This window comes from Aspergillus oryzae, chromosome 5 (assembly GCF_000184455.2).
Source record: "Aspergillus oryzae RIB40 DNA, chromosome 5".
Lineage (NCBI taxonomy): Eukaryota > Fungi > Ascomycota > Eurotiomycetes > Eurotiales > Aspergillaceae > Aspergillus > Aspergillus oryzae.
Genome location: NC_036439.1, coordinates 4,384,560 through 4,402,351, shown reverse-complemented (window position 1 = coordinate 4,402,351; position 17,792 = coordinate 4,384,560). Strand labels below are relative to the sequence as shown.

The following is a 17,792-nucleotide window of genomic DNA, read 5'->3' as shown; positions in this document are numbered from 1 at the left end:
ATTTTAGTTTACTGTAGCCATCCAAAACGAAAGAAGTAAGAAACGTTGAACATTTCCTCCATGATGCCTAAATGAAGGCATGGTTACATTTTTTCATCCTAGGTTGAAAATCATCTTCTTAGATACTAAGACTTGGGTGGCAGAGGCTTGATTGGCCACTCGTAGTCCCTCTTAAAGATTGCCTCGAATGACCATTCACCATATCCGACAGTCTCTGTCTCCTCCCCGGATCCACTTGGATATACAACCTCGCAGGTTGTCCCATGGGGCACGGAAACCCTCAACTGTATCTTATGCAGACCTTCCTCGACATGGGTTGTTTCCCACGAGCACGAAGCTTGGCCATACGGCGTGGCATGAGACGCAGAGGCATAAGTAAGCTCTGCTCCGATAGATGGCGCTACACGGAAGTGTTTCCAACCCGGTTCGAGCCTCTGTAAGCCTGCGATCCTCTCCAAGAGAAACTTGGCAATGGCGCCAAAGGCATAGTGGTTGGAACGAGGTCATTTCGCCGGGGTTAATGCTACCGTCTGGCAACATGCTGTCCCATCGTTCCCACACCGTGGTGGCACCCATTGTTACTGGATAAAGCCACGAAGGACATTTCTTTTCTAGAAGCATAGAGTATGCGACTTGAATGTGTCCGGTGAGTGTGAGTGCTTCGCACAAATATGGAGTGCCCGCGAAACCGGTACCGATCTTAAATTCATTTTTCCGGACTAGCTCTACCAGTCGGTTGCCAGCATGGACTCGCTGGTTGGGCGTTAGCAGATCAAAGCAAATCGCGAGTGCGTATGCGGCTTGGGAGTCTGAAGCGATGCGACCGTTGGGAGTGACATATTCATCTTGAAAGTCTTTCCACGCCTCTTTCAACTCTGCTGCAAACTGCCCACGGTCATCCTCTTTCCCTAGGATACCAGCAATTCGTGACATATAGTCTAAACTGCGGATTAGGAAAGCATTGGCAACCAATTTTGCATCAGTGGCACCCTTCCATGGGGCGTCTGGTGGCGCAGCAGGGTCCAGCCAATCCTATAGTAAATAGTCAGCAAGCCATTCTTGTAGCTGGAAGCGCCGAACTACTATACGCACACCGAGTTGGAAAATGGTTGTATCCCACAGGTGAGTCGAACCAGTTTGGTTTCGGGGCAACCGCTTCAGCCAAGTCATCATACTCGCGTACTGTTGCACCAATATACTCTCGTCTCCTGTTTCCTCATAAAGAGCCCATGGTGCCAGGATAGTAACGTCATGCCAAATAGCGCATGGTATACGCCTGCACCATATTGGATCTGGGAGTGTGGCATTGGGAGTCACCATCGCCGGAACCCCTCCTAGAATATTTTGATCATATTCTACGTCAACTAGCCAGTTCCGAAGCATATTGAAGCAGTCGTAAATTAGGGTTGCCGTCGGGGCAAACAACGCCAGGTCCCCAGACCAACCAAGCCGTTCATCACGTTGAGGGCAGTCGGTCGGCACCGACAGGAAATTGCCTCTCATACCCCAGCAGACATTCTTGTAAAGCTGATTCAAAAGCGACTCAGAGCATGAGAATGTACCGACTTGCTTCATATCTGTATGGCAGACAACGGCTTCCACAGATGTCTCCAAGTCCAAGTCCCCTCTCCATCCATCAATCTGCACGTACCGAAATCCGTGGAACGTGAACCGGGGCTCGTAATGCTCTCCTTGACAGTCTCCCTTCAGTGTATACTCATCGATCGCCTGGCAGATGCGGAGTGGCCTGGCTCCCAGCTCTTTATGTTCTAGGACTTCCGCATGCGACAACCTTACGATGTGACCGCGAGGGCCTTTGATATTCTTAAGTCTGACATAGCCGACTAAGTTCTGACCAAAATCAAGTATTATCTTGCCCGAAGGTGTAACAACCTTCTGGATGGGCTGAATGACTTCAGTCCTCCGGACAGGCTCACTAAACCCAGCAGTAAGTTCGACCGAGTCGGGCAGTGGATCCATAAGGAGGACTGGCTCCCAGGCAGTTGGCAAGGCCATGGCCGGAGATGACCAACAGGGGATTTCTCGAGTGGCGTCATATTTTTCGCCGTCGTATATTTCGGCCAGTCGAATAGGTCCCGTCGTGACAACCCATGAGCGGTCGGACGAGATAGTATCAACGCTTCCATCGGTGTAAGTGACCTCAAGTTGGGCCATCAGCGCCGTGTGAGGGCCCCAAATGTTGCGATGTCCCCCTTCGAATCCAATACGGCCACAAAACCAGCCCTCTGCGACGCGAACCCCGATACAATTTGTATCGGCTGAAAGCATAGATGTGACATCGTAGGTCTGATATTGCAATCGTCCGTCGTAGGTAGTCCAGCCAGGAGCCATGAAGTAGTCACCCACTCGCTGACCATTAATCTCCGCCTCATAAACACCCTGCGCAGTAACATACAGGCGGGATTGGCGGACAGGTCCAGTGAGGGAGAATTCTTTTCTGTACAAATCTTCCGGGGCGGGACCGGTGGTTTCAAGTCCCCAGGGGGCAGCAATACGCTCACACTGCCAATCGCTTCGCTCCAGGAGGCCCGTCTCGAGATAGGCCTCTTCACTCCATGGGGAGATATAACCCTCTCCATCCCACACCTTGACTCGAAGAGAAATTTTCTGGCGCGATTTTAGGGGTTGGTCAGACGGCCATGGGACTAAGTAAGACTGCTGCGAAGTTCGTTTAGCAGTTGAGAGGACAGTGTGCTCAGAGTCGAGTATCTCAATTGCGTAACCCTCTTGTCGAAAATGTCTGGGAGTATTCTTGAAACTCCACGAGATGCGGGGATTCCTCTCCTGGACTCCGAGAGTATTAGGAGGGTGGTAGTGCCCGAACTGAACATTAGTCACTAAGGCCATTTTAACGGCTTGATATAACTGTTGGTGAAAGGGTAGAGAAAAATAGATTGTTAGATCTCACCTGGAATTTCGAACTTCGAGGCACATGACGGAGCCTTTATCAGCTCGGGTTTACGATGAGCGAAATACTCCGAGCCAGGTGGGACTATCATACCCCGTCACGGACACCATGTCCTTTTGTTGCGCTATGTTTGGCTGAAGATGGCTCAATCAATGGCTGCTTGACAAGCATTATTATTTCCGTGACTTGGTTGATCTCCACTCCCTTTGCTAAGGGTACTGATCTTTCTCTTTTCCCTTCCCTGCTACGGTGGCAGGTATATAAACGCCTGGCACATTTCAGAAGACGTGCGCTATATCTGGATTCCATCTGATTTATTACGAACGAGCAACCAGTATGAACGTGAATATGTTCAAGGCCGGGGACGACATCCTCCAGGATGTCGACCAATCATGTAAAGACCGTCTCCCTGCTGTAGAAGAGTTGCCCCTGCCTCCAAGCTTTACCTGGGGTACTGCTACAGCTGCGTATCAGGTTGAAGGCGGCGCCTTCCAGGACGGCAAGGGCAAATCCATCTGGGATACCTTCACTCACCTTGACCCATCTCGCACGAACGGGGAAAATGGAGACATTGCCTGTGACCACTACAATCGCATGGCGGAAGATGTTGTACTGATGGCCTCATACGGCGTGGACGTGTATCGCTTCTCGATCGCCTGGGCCAGAATTCTCCCTTTAGGCGGGCGTGGCGACCCAATCAACGAGAAAGGAATCGCATTCTACAACAATCTCATTGACTGTCTCTTGGAGCACAATATTGAGCCTGTTGTGACACTCTATCACTGGGATGTACCGCAAGGGCTCTACGATCGCTATGGGGCGTTCTTAGATACGACCGAGTTTCGAGCGGATTTCGAACATTTTGCACGATTGTGTTTCTCTCGGTTCGGTGATCGAGTCAAAAGATGGATCACGTTCAATGAGCCCTACATTATTTCAATTTTTGGTCACCATAGTGGGGTACTGGCTCCTGGCCGCAGCAGTGCAACAGGTGGTGATTCCCGAACTGAGCCATGGCGTGTCGGTCACACCATCATCCTTGCTCATACAGCTGCTGTGCAGGCCTACGCGACGGACTTTCAACCCACACAGAAAGGGGATATTTCGATCGTCCTGAATGGCCACTATTATGAGCCGTGGGATGCTGGCAGCGAAGAACATCGGTTGGCTGCCCAGCGTCGCTTGGAGTTTTACATTGGTTGGTTCGGTGACCCCATCTTCCTGGGAAAGGATTATCCAGCGCCCATGCGAGCTCAGCTTGGCAGTCGTCTGCCTGAGTTCACATCAGAAGAGCTGGACCTCCTCCGCCGGTCTGCCCCAATCAACTCGTTCTATGGTATGAACCATTACACGACAAAATACGCACGAGCCCTACCTGACCCACCCGCGGAGGATGACTGCACCGGTAATGTGGAGGAAGGGCCCACTAACAGCGAGGGGAAGACCATGGGGCCTCTTTCTGGCATGTCCTGGCTGCGAGTGACACCGGCGGGCTTCCGCAAGTTGCTGAACTGGGTCTGGGATCGCTATCGTCGACCAATCGTAGTCACGGAGAATGGATGTCCTTGTCCAGGTGAAAGTCAGATGACGAAGGAGCAGGCCCTAGACGACCAGTTCCGCATTCGGTACTTCGGGTTGTATCTAGATGCTATTTCCCGGGCCATTTATGATGATGGGGTCAAGGTTGAGGGCTACTACGTCTGGTCATTGATGGATAATTTTGGTACGTCTATTCCCTTGTGTCCAACGACACCTTCTAACGTCTCTTGATACAGAATGGTCTGCTGGATATGGTCCTCGGTATGGAATCACGCACGTCGATTTCACAACCTTGGTTCGCACACCTAAACAGTCGGCAAAGTATTTACATCACAGTTTCAATAAACGGAGGGCAACAAGCCTTAGATAGGGGATTGATGGATCTACCATAACAGACTTCTACCGTGAGAATATTATGCAATAACTTTACTGTCCAAGCTGCTCTGCCTTAATTGATAAATGCCTAGCCAAAGTGTAAGATAGATCTCGGACCTCCACATTTCTCGGACTTTCGTTGCCAAAAGCCAGAGTTGGTCTCTCAATGCGTATTGCGTATTTTAGTAGCAAGGATATCAGAAATTAGCCTCGACTAGGGGTCCCCCACGCCTATTGGTAAACCCGATGCAGGCAACATTCTCCAATGGGAATTGGATAAATGGTTCAGACTGCCCATTCCGACTCTCCCGGCTTAATGTAGGTTGCTAAGATACGGGATACCCGTAGATCGAATCGTGCTTCTTTCCCGAATTGGTATGGTTTACGAAGCCCAACCGGTCCTATGTTAGTGCTTGGATATCCTCTGTTCCAACTACCCGGGCTAGACAGTTTAATGTGGATGCTTGGAAAGTGGTTCTAGGCCTGTCACACTATATGCAAAGTAGTATAGCACTTTTCTGTTGTTTGAAAGCCAATGTTTGGTGATATAATAGCACATAGCACACTGCATGCGGAACGACCAGTGTGGGCTGAATTGTTCATCCAACCATTTGCAGTTTGATATATACCCAGTCACTCATATAAACACTCGGAAACACGACCATTCATACAGAATCCTCCGCTATGGCAATTGCGAAGAAACGCGCAGTTTCCCATTGAGGCTATCCGAACCAAGAGACGAGCTAGTTGGATTGGATTTAGTCTCTTTGGTCTTTATGAACCGGCAAAAACATCGCTAGTAGTTCCCTGTACCCCAGATTTGATTACCCCGCAGATTGGCTTTGACTTTTCCATTGCCTGTTCTCGGGCTATGATGGTCCGGCTGGTCATGCAATATCGTAGGTTGCCGCGAGGTCCGATGATAGTGTGACCAACACTTGTTCCCTGGAATGTTGGACGACTTGATCAAGCATAAGATTTGACTTCGTTGCTTCGATTTACGGGGTATATGAGACCGAGCGAAAGGAACACAGACCTGCCCATCTTTCCAGGGGGTTTGGCTGACTGTCAGCCTCGGCTATGCTCGCCCCTGGTGCTAATCATAACGAATTATACTCGGTTCTTGGAGGAGGAGGTCTCCTCGTGATTACCCCGGAAGGTATGGTCAAGCCACAATGCAATGCCTTTACGCTCTCAAGGGCACGGGTCAGTTAGAGCTCATTTCCCTCCTTCATATTGGTATCGTCTTTCTTCCTACCATATGAGTTGTTTTCATCAGTGCCGTGACAACAATGCGAGGAGACCATAGACAGTCGAAGCCTTCGGCTGAACACGTCGAAATGACAGACGAGGGGGTAGTCAAGCCCTTGGAAGCTACACTGGATGCTGCAACAAAAGGCCAAGCTGTGTCGGGATACGAGGATCTGGGAATCTGGGAAACAATCAAAACCTTCAAACTTTGCACAATTGTGTGCTTCGCTATGGCCTTCAGCGCTGCTACTGATGGATATCAGGTTGGGTCAGTTACAGCTGAGAACCCCGAGGGTATATGTGTCCCGTGAACTAACAGCTGATACTAGAATCAACGCCAGCATTATTGCGAACCAAGGATTCGTCGCGCGGTTTGCGACTGAAATTGGAAAGGACGGAAAGCCCGCTTTGGCATCCCCGATTCTTGCCGGATGGAGCTCCATTATGTCCTGCGGTCAAATCGTCGGGATGGTTTCACTACCGTTCCTGTCAAGTAGTTACGGTAGGAAGCCGGCGATGTACACATTCTGGGTGATCCTCGTGTGTAGCGTGCTGGCAGAAAGTCTGGCGAGGTCGTGGCAAGTATGGCTAGTCGGCAAACTACTTGCTGGGATTGGTGTCGGGTGCCTGCAGTCGACGGTGCCAGCTTACATCGCTGAGGTCGCACCGAATCGTATACGCGGTGGTCTGTTGATGTGCTACAGCTTTTGGTGGTCACTTGGTTCCTTCTTTGCACAAGTTGCCCTGCAGCATTTGGCCCAGGACCATCCGATGAACTACCTGACGCCCGTTTATACCCAATGGGCCCAGATTGGTTTGATGTTCCTGATATACATTCTCGTCCCTGAGTCCCCCGCTTGGTGTATCGATGCTGGCAAAGCTGATCGTGCTAGAAAGGAACTCTTGCGCTTATATCGCGGGGTACCGGGCTTCAACGTGGATCAACAACTTAGTGTCTTGTCCCTCGCAGTTGAGCACGAACGAGCCATAGCAGCTGAGCAGCGAAGAGAGAAGTGGTACTCTATATTCCGTGGGACAGATGGAGTACGAACTGTTATCACTTTGTGGACGAACACCACGCAACAGCTCATCGGGTTGACCCTGTTCGGTACATTTGGGACGTACTTCTTCCAGCAGGCTGGACTGAGTGACCCCTTCAAGATCAAAGTCATTACTACATCAATCCAAATTGCCACAGTTCTGATCCTCGTGGCTATAGCCGACCGCCTGGGTAGACGATGGCTGGCCTGTGGCGGCACCACGCTGTCGTGGCTCGCTTGTGTGGCTATCGGCATCATCGGCGTTGTCCCCCAGAGCAATGGGTCAACTTATGCTTTTGTGTTCTTTGCCTGCCTTTGGAGTAAGCCCAGACAGCGTTATTCCATACAACCTTTCACTAATAGCTCTTCGTATAGATGTCGGCCTAGCTGCGAACGGCGCAACAGGCTGGGGTTATATTGGCGAGATCTCATCCCAGAGACTTCGACCCTACACAGCTGGATTTGGTGCAGCTGTAACATGCGTCGTAGGTGTGGTGATGAGCAACCTGGTTCCATACATGACCAACGTCAACAAGTGGGACTGGGGCCTGAAAACAGGTTGGTTCTACGCCGGGGTCGGTTTTCCATTTACCCTGGGAATGTGGTTTTTGATTCCAGAGACTTCTGGGTAAGTCCTCGGTGTATTTGAAATGTGATCTCTGTGTAGAAGCCCGGGTATGCTAAATATATTTTGACTTAGTCGCTCTGCCGCTGAGTTGGACGAATTATTTGAGAGGAAGATTAAGCCATGGCGATTCCATAAAACAGAAACCGCTACCCAGCGTCTTGTCCAGATCAGGAGGGAAAGGGATAGCTGAGCGTCGCATTGTCGCAGATATGTGGGATACTTATTTAGTGTGAGAGCTGATCTGGCAGTATTGACTGGAATATGTGTTTCGAAGATTGGATTGTCTTTCTATTTCTATTTCTGTCGTACCAACTTGCTCGTTGGCGTTATAGCAGATCGCGCCTTCTTCGGATTAAGCATAATGTCGAGGGCCAATGCCTGCATATTGTTTATTTCCGACCAGACGTGTCGTATCGTGAGTCCGATAAGATTCCCAATCCGGCAAAGATCAGCCCTAACCCCTGGATTCCAATTTTCGCGTCCAACCTCTTCAAGTAAACTTAAACTACATGTTGAATGGTTTTGGCTACCATGGCTACCATGGCTAGGTTTAAAGCAACAATATTGTCTTCCGTACTCTTACCACTGCTGCTCTCTTCCCATGGAGCAGCAGTACCATCACCGCCGTCCTGCAATGCGGACACGCGTCCTTACTCAGCCTGGATGGCCGACAGTGTCATCTCTCGCGGACAAGCCGTCTTGCCTGCAGGAACAACACCAGAAGCGTCAACCTTTCTTCAGATCGGTGTTTTTCAAAACGCAATTTTACAACTAAAAGAGTACTACGGGTCTCCGGAAAACGCATGCGCACAGGCCGATTGGGATACCTACCTCAAAGAGAGTACGCAGAGCGTCACTCCTTGGCTTCTCAATGCCACCAAGGATACTCAGTATCCTCTTGATCGATTCTCTGATGGCAATGGGCTATTTTACCAGTAAGTTCACTAGATAGACTCCTGCCAGGATTATGCCTCGGGCAGATAGTCCTCTTCTCTCTAAAATCGTCTGATGCTCACAAAAGATAGATATGAGCGAACGGATAACGAAACTTATAAAGCGGCGCTGGATGCATTGCAGCAGTCCATCTACCTTCAACCCAAGAACAAATATGGTACGTAGATAATCAAAGAGTAGGAAAGGGCGAAGGAGTAGACAACACGTCAAGCGCGACGATACGTGATGACTTATCACTATACATTGTTCATTCTCAAGAGGCTAATCAATGTACAGGGGGGTACTGGTATTTCAAATACCCAAACTGGAGTTACCTTGACGGCATGTACTCGCTCATTCCCTTCTATTCTACCTACACGGCCAGGTTCGCGGCCGAGAATAGTAGTGCGGTAGGAAAGGATCTTGTTTATCAACTCGACCTCCTTTGGTCCCATTGTCATCAGAACAACACCGGCCTACTGGTACACGGGTATGACGCATCAAAAACAGCGGTCTGGGCGAATCCGGTCACGGGTGGAAGCCCAATTGTGTGGATTCGCTCTTTGGGCTGGTATATGATGGCCTTGGTAGATATTCTGGAGATCTCACGCCAGCAAGGTGTCCTCAATCAGGAGCAGTGGAACCATGTGCACCAACGATTTGTTGCGCTTTCTAATGCAGTCATGGCGGCGGCTGATCCGGAGACTGGTTGCTGGTGGCAGGTTATGACGGATCCGAACAGAGAGGGAAATTACATCGAGTCCAGTGGATCAGCGATGTTCACGTATGCGCTCTACAAAGGTGCGCGACTGGGCCTTTTGCACGGCATCCCAGAGGAAGCTCTGCTACCCGCATCTCTCGCAAGCAAATGCTATGGCCATCTTTTGCAGGACTTCGTGGTCGACAACAAGAATGGGACACTGGGGTATAATGGCACGGTATCGGTTTGTAGTCTGAGCTCGAATGCAACCTATGAGGTATGTTTCCTACGTGACACGATATCTCCTGATTATTATCCAGCTAACGGGTCGAACAACATTAGTATTACGTCCATCAGCCCCTCCTCTACAACAGTTTGCATGGCACTTCCTCCTTTATTCTCGCCAGCGTGGAGCACGAGCGTGCCACCAATGTGTCTGGAAATTAAGTGTCTTCCTTAGCTTTTAATCTAGGAAATAAAGTCGATTGGTTTCTTTCCATTCATTTAGACAAAAGTTTGTAGATAGTCAGTATGATGTAGACCTTCAAACATCACCACCTTCAGATCTTTGACAAATGTTTTGCTTTAAATACGACTCCGTATTGCGATAGCAACTTGAATACTCCAACCAGTTCCTGACCAGCATTGCCCTCGTTTCCCAGGAGTGAAGCACATTGACTACATTCATTGATCGGCTGAAATCTCACAAAAGTCCGAAATTATGAAAACTTAAATGGGAGTCCCTCCTTTGCCTCCAAGGGACTTGAAAGCATCAACTCGGTTCATAGCAAGAAAACGGTCAGCCAGCCCCAAGGTGCCACCGGAAAAAACACCACAAAAGTGGCTATAGGGCCGGAGTCTTGGAATTTGGGAAGGTCCACGGTCTGGACAAGCCACAGTCATCCTGAGACCAGGAAGTGGGTCATTGTTCCTGATCGACCCCTTACAATTTGCAAGCCAAACCCACTGTGGAGCTTAGTCGTACCCCGATATAGATTTCCCAAGGGTTGATATGTTTGTATGGCTTTACCCGATGGGCCATGTCTCAGGCTTGATCCCAGTGAGAATGGTCCAAGTAAAACATAATGTGCTGTTGGTAACATGCTCGAAGGGACAGTCCACAACTGCATGGAATATATGACGCTAGCTTTCATCTACGTTTATTAAGTGGTCCTTTAGTAACTCCCTATAATTGTCATGATAAGACCCACACGCCCATAGTAACGACGGGAGAAAAGCGAGGAACAAGATCTAGCCCCAAGCCAGCGCTCCAGAAATCAAATTTTCTGCGCATAAACCCGAAGCTAAGAGACCACATTACTGGATAATGGGGTCTAAGGCATGTAGATCTGTCTCTGTGGCCCGAATTCAGGACTTCAGAATTCTTGACCGCGACGGAGATAGTAATCTTTTAGTGATGGTCCTGCGGTGGACATATGGTATACCCGAGTTCTGCATGAAAGACTACTACTTTTGAATACCACATATAGGAGTAGGAACTAACAATTGCAGACTGATTGGCCTGCACGTCACGTCAACGCCTGCTGGCCTCGAAATCAAGCAACATCTGATAGTCGTGTTGATTATAATATACCTTCCCACTGATATACAGACTGTCAGCTAGCCTTACCTCTTTTGATGAAAAATCACTTCTGAGTAAAAACGGTCCACATATCACAGATCATTGCTCACCTATCACAACAGGGATGCCCGTTGCTAACCCTATGTTGACACTGCTTGTCTCAGAACAGACGTTTCTTTCTCTGACCTTCATTTCCAAAGTGCCTCTTCATCGGGTACTCCGAAGTACAGCGCCCTGTATTGGAATTATGTCTTGGCATGTCTCTCCTCCATTTCTTGTTGTTTTGGGTCTATTCTCTTTCCGTTATCGGGCGTTTCACCGCAATAGCTTTCCATAGCTGGCAATAGATCTCGGTGGGACCTCTTCGAAGATTCATGTCTCGGAGCATTTCCGGTATAAATTATCAGTCATGATATAAGCATATTGCTCCCCTTGGCCGGCTAGCATTGAGAGCAGTTCACTGACCAACCTCAGACACTCCTTTGCATATCATCCGCTCATTTCGACTCCGTCGCGTATCGTCGCTGGGAACTTACTTGCTTCCACTTACAATCTTTTCCGACCATCAAAATGCAACTCACTCGTTTATCTGCCGTCCTTCTTCTCTCCGGAGCCTACGCTGCAGTAGCACCGGAAGGTCCTGCGCCCACCGAGATCCCGGGTGGTTGCAACCCAGCTCATCCTGGAAGCTGTCCCGAGACTGCCACTGAGATTCCCGGAGGTCTGGGCTGCAATCCTGCTCACCCTGGCAGCTGCCCTACCCCAACTGATATTCCCGGTGGATGTAACCCAGCGCATCCCGGCAGCTGCCCTACTCCTACCGAGATCCCTGGAGGCTGCAACCCAGCTCACCCTGGAAGCTGCCCCGAATCCACCGAAATCCCCGGTGGTCTGGGCTGCAACCCAGCTCATCCTGGCAGCTGCCCTGAGTCCACCCAAATCCCTGGTGGATGTAACACTGCTCACCCAGGTAGCTGCCCTACGCCAACCGAGATCCACGGAGGTTGCAACCCAGCGCATCCCGGCAGCTGTCCTACTCCTACTGGAATCCCCGGTGGCTGCAACCCCGCTCACCCCGGAAGCTGCCCCAGCGTGACCGTGGTGTCCGGTAGCTCGACCTACCTCTCCCCCGTCGCCGCCGTGACCCCATCTGGCTTCAGCAGCATCGCTGGTATTCCTGGTGGCTGCAACCCAGCTCACCCTGGAAGCTGCCCCAGCGTGACTGTTGTGTCTGGCAGCTCCACCTACATGTCCCCTGTTCCTGTTGCTACTTCCTCTGGCAAGTTCTCGGGTAATCTGACGTAAGTGCTTGATTGAACCTGCAGCGTTGAAATCTCCGTGAACGTTATACTGATTGAATGATTGATATAGTTCCTCTAGCCTTAATCCTCTTTTCACCGGTGCTGCCCCGAACAACCAGCTCCACTACGGCGCTCTCCTTACCGGTGTCATTGCTCTTGCTGCCCGTGCTTTCTTCTAAACGGCTATACCTGGTCTTATCCACTTGCGTGAATGGTTGTAACCCCATTCTAGGGAGGTTTGTTCTCGGCGTATAACAGTGGGACTACCGTACAAGAGTAACAAGCAGTTCTGTTCTATTCACTATAATATAACTTATATCCACATCAATATATCATTTGCTTGTATGAGGGATGGATATATATCATAATTCACAAGAAAATGGTGTTTGGCCCGGCTATCACTAAAGAGTGACAATATAAATTCTAGTCTAGCCTACGTAGGTCTAAGTAGGTACGTAATAGTTACAATACGCTGTTTTGTATCCTTGTTTTGTATTAATAAGGGCTTTTCCTGCTATAGGGTGTCCTTAGTATCATCCATAGGTCAATCTCTCGTATATTCATTTTTGTATAACCACTCCAATTCATCTAATAGCTGAAGCGGCATAGGCTCACGGCTTTATATGTACATTCCCTATCCAATGCCTACCACCGGATAATATACCTGTTCTAGTCAACTCTGCAAAAAGAGTATAAAGAATATATCACCACCAATCACTCCATCGTGTCCCCTGGTATATCGCAGGAACCTGCGGTCCTTCTGCCTCCACGATATAACCCTCCTCGCACCATCCATACTCAACCTTAATCTGCTCATCGTAGAACACATCAAATACGTCATCCAGAGCATCACTCAGAGTTTGGACATCACCAGCGGGGTGAAGGACCTCCCATGGTTTGACACAGGTCAATCCCTTACAGGATTTCAGAACAAGCAATAGGGCATCTAAGCGGGAGATGACCTTTTGAATTGGATAGCCGAGTAATTTCTGCTCGATGTTTCCAGAAACAGAAGGATGGAGATTATTGAGTTCGTAGGGATCGGTCTGTTATTGAATGAGTGGTACGACCTTCGCAGAAAAGATGTTCAATGAAGGATACTCACCGTTAGGTCATACAGTTCATGCTCATTGGTACACCATACAGAGTAATAGAGATTATACCCTTCTCCTAAGACTCTTAGAGCCTTGTAGGTATTGTTCCGGAAGGCTATAGGTCCTCCATCAGCTAGAGGCAAAAGTCAGCACAACAACTAGTAAACAAATGACAATGAATAAGCGCCTTACGCGCTCTGCTCATTTCGCCTTCAAATCCCGCTTTACCCCAATATTCGACATTGACATGTTCATGTCGACCCTTCGATAATTTCTCCTCTTCCACATCCCTTGCCGTCAATGGTACGGGAGTACCATCAAACTCTTCCTTGAGATCCAACCCAGCTATCTCAAAGATAGTAGGTGCCAAATCGATATGCGTTGTCACAAAGCCAACCTCCTCACCACTCGGGATACCAGGTCCTCGAATGAACATTGGCACGCGAATATCCTCTTCAAACCCACATTCCTTGCCGGGATGTAGTCGGTGCTGGCCGATGTGGTAGCCATTGTCGGACGTATAGAAAATATACGTGTTATCAAGAACACCTGCATCTTCTAAACGTTGAACAATCTGTTCGACAATTTCATCGACTCCTTGAAGCGCGCGTAGACGGGCGCGATAGAACTCGTCGTTGGAGTCGATACTGCTCTGGTTTTGCTGGGGGAGGGTACTGATCCAGTTGACTCCGCTGGGCTGGTTTCATGATTATTATTCAAGATAGCTTATTGTATCAGCACAGTAGGGAGAGATACACACCTGATCAGGGTTAAAATGCTCCGTCCGCGGCACCTTGACCTCGGGGAACAAATCCTTATGCCGTTCCAACGGGATCGGCGCCGAGAAGCGAAACGTCGTGTAGTCACTCGCATTGGTCATTTCAAAGTTAGAATGCGGCGCAATTGGTGCGATAGTAAGAAAGAAGGGTCTTTCGTGACTCTCTGCGACTGCGTCGTCCAGTAAGTCGAGCGCTTTCTTCCTGAGGACGTCGATGGTGTGTTGTCCGGAGTAGGAAATGGGCGGGTCATGATTCCTTTGATAGACCGGGTGGAGATATTGGTAAGTGTATGGGTCCAGAACAAAGTCGGAAGTATTGAAGCCCTTGGCGAATGGCAAATTGTAGTTATCCACGGTGTGCGCGTTAAAGAGCTTGCCAGTGTAGTAGGTGTTGTATCCCGCGTCTTGAAGCCACAATGGCAGCCAGTTTTCGTTGTGGCCTTCTGAGACGAATTTCGGATATCCTCCTAGACAACTGTGTAAGCGTAGGGGTTGTCTTTGGTGTGTCCAAGTAACATACCGTATGGGGGATAGATCTCCGTGACATTGGTATTATGCGCCTGTTTTCCGGTCCACAGGCTCACGCGGGACGGACAACACAACGCTGTTGTGACGAAGTGGTTCTTATAGAAGACTCCCTGGTCTCTAATGTAGTGATTCGTATGCGGTGTGTAGGACAAGGAGTCCATCTGCAAGTCTTGATCATCTACTAGGATAAAAACAATGTTCGGACGCCCGTGCGTGTCATTGTTGCGGATGATGTCCGGGATATTCCCACTGCTGCTATCCTGCAGCTGAAGAGGCGCTTGATCCAGGGCCAGCGCAGACGCTGCCAGAATTAAGTTAATAGCCAGTATCCTCATGATAGCCCTGTGGTGGTAGGCATCGCAGAAGACGGGAGACAGACAATGGCTTATGTATTCTTGTTGTTATCAATCTAATGCGAGACTCAAAGCACGCAATCCCGACGTCCGATGGCAGCATCCCATCAACACCGGAATATGTGCCGAATAAGCGAAGGCCCATGCTAGTACACGCATGCTGCCCGTCATGTCTTGTCGATCGGTGATTTCTTTTTGCGATTAGCAATGGCGTTGTGGGTATCGATAGTTCGTACGTGGTGACGCATGGACCAATACCTTATGTGAACCAGCGCTAGGCACTGAATGCTGTATAGCACATAATAACAATGTAGAACAGCATGCTGTTTTTTACAATAAACTGGCTCTCATTATTGACGAACACTATATTGCCATCTCATTGTTTGTTTCATTCATAGTCTTGATCCGATAGCCAGAGTTGATGAATGTTTGTTGGTTTTCCAGCATCCTACACAAATCCAAGCTTTATTGTAGGATACCTATAGGTCAGGTTCTTACCCCAGCCACAAGTAAGTCAGCTTGCCATGCCACGACTGTCCGGCAAAATAAACAAATCGCCAAGCACGATTCCCCACTCCAACGCACAGCCCCGTAAGGCTGACACCATCCAACTCCGCCTTGCCCTACATAAACCACCATCATCCCCACTGCATCATATCAAACCCCAATTCCCCAATAATACACAAAATGACATCCCCAGATCCACCAACTCCCTCAACCCCAGAAATAGCATTCATCTCCGGTCCTCTAGACATAGGCCCAAACAACTTCTACTTCCACACCCACTACATACCCCAAATCAACGCCGCCATTGAACGAGGCCATCACTTCGTGATCGGCCCTGTCGCCGGCGTAGACAGGGCCGCCTTGGATTATCTCCTTGCATATCCTATTCCTCCATCACGTATAACCATCTTCGTGACGCCAACTGAGAATATCCTGATGGGCGAGGAATTCCGCTCTCGTGCTGTCAATGTACATGTTGTCGATGGAGGTATGAACATAACGACTCGGGATCGTGATGCGGCGATGACGAGGGCTAGCTCTTATGATATTCTCCGGTGGAGACCGAGGAAGGAGGCGAGGGAGTTCTATGGACGGATGTATAGGGAGGGATATGTGACGAATACGGAGATGAATTGGAGGCGGCGGAGAGATATTAATGAGATGGAGATGGTGAGGGAGGAAGATGTGGATATATTTCGGGACGAGAAGCATTCTGTAGGGAAACGAGCCGTTGATGCGCTTTGCGGGTCGTTTCGTTCTGGTTCATGATCTTCTAGGGATTGACTTGGTGGTGGTGAGGGTGGTGGGATTTATGGGATATAGCGTGTTCAACGCTGTATAGATTCAATTATTGTCTATATGCTTGTACTGAGTATAATCGTGTATGTACAAGTACTGTTAAAAGTGATATTAACGCTGAATAAGATCTTCGTGTACTATAAGGCCATCCTTATAGAGCAATACAAGGAGAGCAGGAGGCCAAGCAAGACTTCAAATCAGGCATAATAATGATATAGTGGATTGGTTGGCGAGCTGATTGCCATCTAAAGGCACTGTGGCCCGTGGATCGAAGACGAAGGAGCTCCTTCAGGTGACAGAATTTTGACCGTGCACAGACAACCTCACAAACCTTCGGCAAGGCAGGAAGCCACATGCACGTGAACGAAACAGGATGAGCATGCTATCAAGAACACCATCCAATAGTGTGGGGAGCATGAGCCAATTCTTAGCGAATTGGGCGAACTTCATATACTGTTCAGGTGTATGTCCGCCATGATGAAACGCGGCACCGTGTTCCCGCCGCGTCATTCCCTGATAGTAAGCGGGTATTAGAATTCACGGTCTTCGCCTGTAGGGAATGGCAAGGGGTGTCGTTAAGACAGGCAACTGTGGAGGCTTAGAGACAGCTATAGCTTGCAACAATCTCCCTAGATAGGAGCTTGACCCTGGTTTTACAGAACCCTTCAAACCGTTCCCTCATGCCATCCGTCACATCACGTGTTCAGTGTGACAGAACAAGCGAGGCGGCAACTTAGATGGGGAAAGAAGCACCCCCGCCCCGGTGTATCGAAAGAGTCCCAGATAGTGTCAGTAGCATTGGATATTAACTGCCAATAGTCTCTCAGGTCTTTCGAATGTCAGGATCTTCGGAACTGCGGGAATCGTAGGGCTCCTTGACAGATGAGAGGGACTCCGGTGATTCGGAGCTTAGATTGATAGAGAGGTTATCCATGTCATTGATAAGATCCTGCAAGCCTTGGTACCGGTAAGCCGACGATGGACTCGAACTTGAGTCCGATTGGGTGGCCGTGTAAACCACATAATCGGCCGCTAGGGATGAGATGTCTGTCACCGTCCACAAAGCGCCCTCGTTTAGTTTCCTGAATATCTCGACGACCCTGGAAGGCACGAGGGACGGGTCCGGATTGTTCTGCTTCAAAACCAGTTCGATCGTCCGGAGGAAGGCTGTACATAAACGACCCCACCCCAGACTCATGTGCCAAAGGCCCACCACACAGTCCTCCAGGATATAGCTCCACTTCGGTTCATGAGCATTCAGCTTCGACACTGAGTGAACCCCTGCGACACAAAAATAGTGCAGCATGACAACCGGAAGAGACTTCCATCCGTGGCAGCGTTTGAATAGCAAAATCAAGGACCCCATGTCATCTAAAGCCTGCGACATTATTATGTATGGATCAAAGTCTTTTGGATTCGAAATCTGGTCATCCGTGGAGCCCAGGTTTGCACAGAA

The 17,792-nt window shown here is 49.3% G+C and overlaps 9 protein-coding genes across 9 annotated transcripts; 5 read left to right on the top strand and 4 right to left on the bottom strand.

The window, feature by feature from the left end:
- Nucleotides 1-291: 291 nt before the first annotated feature.
- On the bottom strand, nt 292-933 carry AO090113000150 (uncharacterized protein; the record flags this gene model as incomplete). The annotated part of the gene is made up of 1 exon (XM_023237840.1): nt 292-933. One exon carries the CDS (start codon nt 931-933, stop codon nt 292-294), a length of 642 nt encoding a protein of 213 aa, XP_023092628.1.
- Nucleotides 934-1,032: 99 nt separating this feature from the next.
- On the bottom strand, nt 1,033-2,868 carry AO090113000149 (alpha-L-rhamnosidase; the record flags this gene model as incomplete). Its single annotated transcript, XM_023237839.1, has 1 exon — nt 1,033-2,868. The coding sequence occupies one exon, from the start codon at nt 2,866-2,868 to the stop codon at nt 1,033-1,035; it is 1,836 nt and encodes a 611-aa protein (XP_023092627.1).
- A 397-nt stretch (nt 2,869-3,265) lies between these two features.
- Nucleotides 3,266-4,838, top strand: AO090113000148 (glycoside hydrolase family 1 protein; the record flags this gene model as incomplete). The annotated part of the gene is made up of 2 exons (XM_001824278.3): nt 3,266-4,652; nt 4,705-4,838. The coding sequence occupies 2 exons, from the start codon at nt 3,266-3,268 to the stop codon at nt 4,836-4,838; spliced, it is 1,521 nt and encodes a 506-aa protein (XP_001824330.1).
- A 1,345-nt stretch (nt 4,839-6,183) lies between these two features.
- On the top strand, nt 6,184-7,952 carry AO090113000147 (putative MFS alpha-glucoside transporter; the record flags this gene model as incomplete). Its single annotated transcript, XM_001824277.3, has 4 exons — nt 6,184-6,362; nt 6,424-7,454; nt 7,510-7,762; nt 7,835-7,952. 4 exons carry the CDS (start codon nt 6,184-6,186, stop codon nt 7,950-7,952), a joined length of 1,581 nt encoding a protein of 526 aa, XP_001824329.3.
- A 341-nt stretch (nt 7,953-8,293) lies between these two features.
- Nucleotides 8,294-9,842, top strand: AO090113000146 (uncharacterized protein; the record flags this gene model as incomplete). The annotated part of the gene is made up of 4 exons (XM_023237838.1): nt 8,294-8,697; nt 8,788-8,873; nt 8,993-9,672; nt 9,753-9,842. 4 exons carry the CDS (start codon nt 8,294-8,296, stop codon nt 9,840-9,842), a joined length of 1,260 nt encoding a protein of 419 aa, XP_023092626.1.
- Nucleotides 9,843-11,547: 1,705 nt separating this feature from the next.
- On the top strand, nt 11,548-12,282 carry AO090113000145 (uncharacterized protein; the record flags this gene model as incomplete). The annotated part of the gene is made up of 1 exon (XM_001824275.3): nt 11,548-12,282. The coding sequence occupies one exon, from the start codon at nt 11,548-11,550 to the stop codon at nt 12,280-12,282; it is 735 nt and encodes a 244-aa protein (XP_001824327.3).
- A 700-nt stretch (nt 12,283-12,982) lies between these two features.
- On the bottom strand, nt 12,983-15,013 carry AO090113000144 (sulfatase family protein; the record flags this gene model as incomplete). Its single annotated transcript, XM_001824274.1, has 5 exons — nt 12,983-13,324; nt 13,384-13,505; nt 13,565-14,069; nt 14,133-14,617; nt 14,671-15,013. The coding sequence occupies 5 exons, from the start codon at nt 15,011-15,013 to the stop codon at nt 12,983-12,985; spliced, it is 1,797 nt and encodes a 598-aa protein (XP_001824326.1).
- A 705-nt stretch (nt 15,014-15,718) lies between these two features.
- AO090113000143 (uncharacterized protein) lies at nt 15,719-16,306 on the top strand (the record flags this gene model as incomplete). The annotated part of the gene is made up of 1 exon (XM_001824273.3): nt 15,719-16,306. One exon carries the CDS (start codon nt 15,719-15,721, stop codon nt 16,304-16,306), a length of 588 nt encoding a protein of 195 aa, XP_001824325.3.
- An 853-nt stretch (nt 16,307-17,159) lies between these two features.
- On the bottom strand, nt 17,160-17,723 carry AO090113000142 (uncharacterized protein; the record flags this gene model as incomplete). The annotated part of the gene is made up of 1 exon (XM_023237837.1): nt 17,160-17,723. The coding sequence occupies one exon, from the start codon at nt 17,721-17,723 to the stop codon at nt 17,160-17,162; it is 564 nt and encodes a 187-aa protein (XP_023092625.1).
- Between the last annotated feature and the right edge of the window lie 69 nt (nt 17,724-17,792).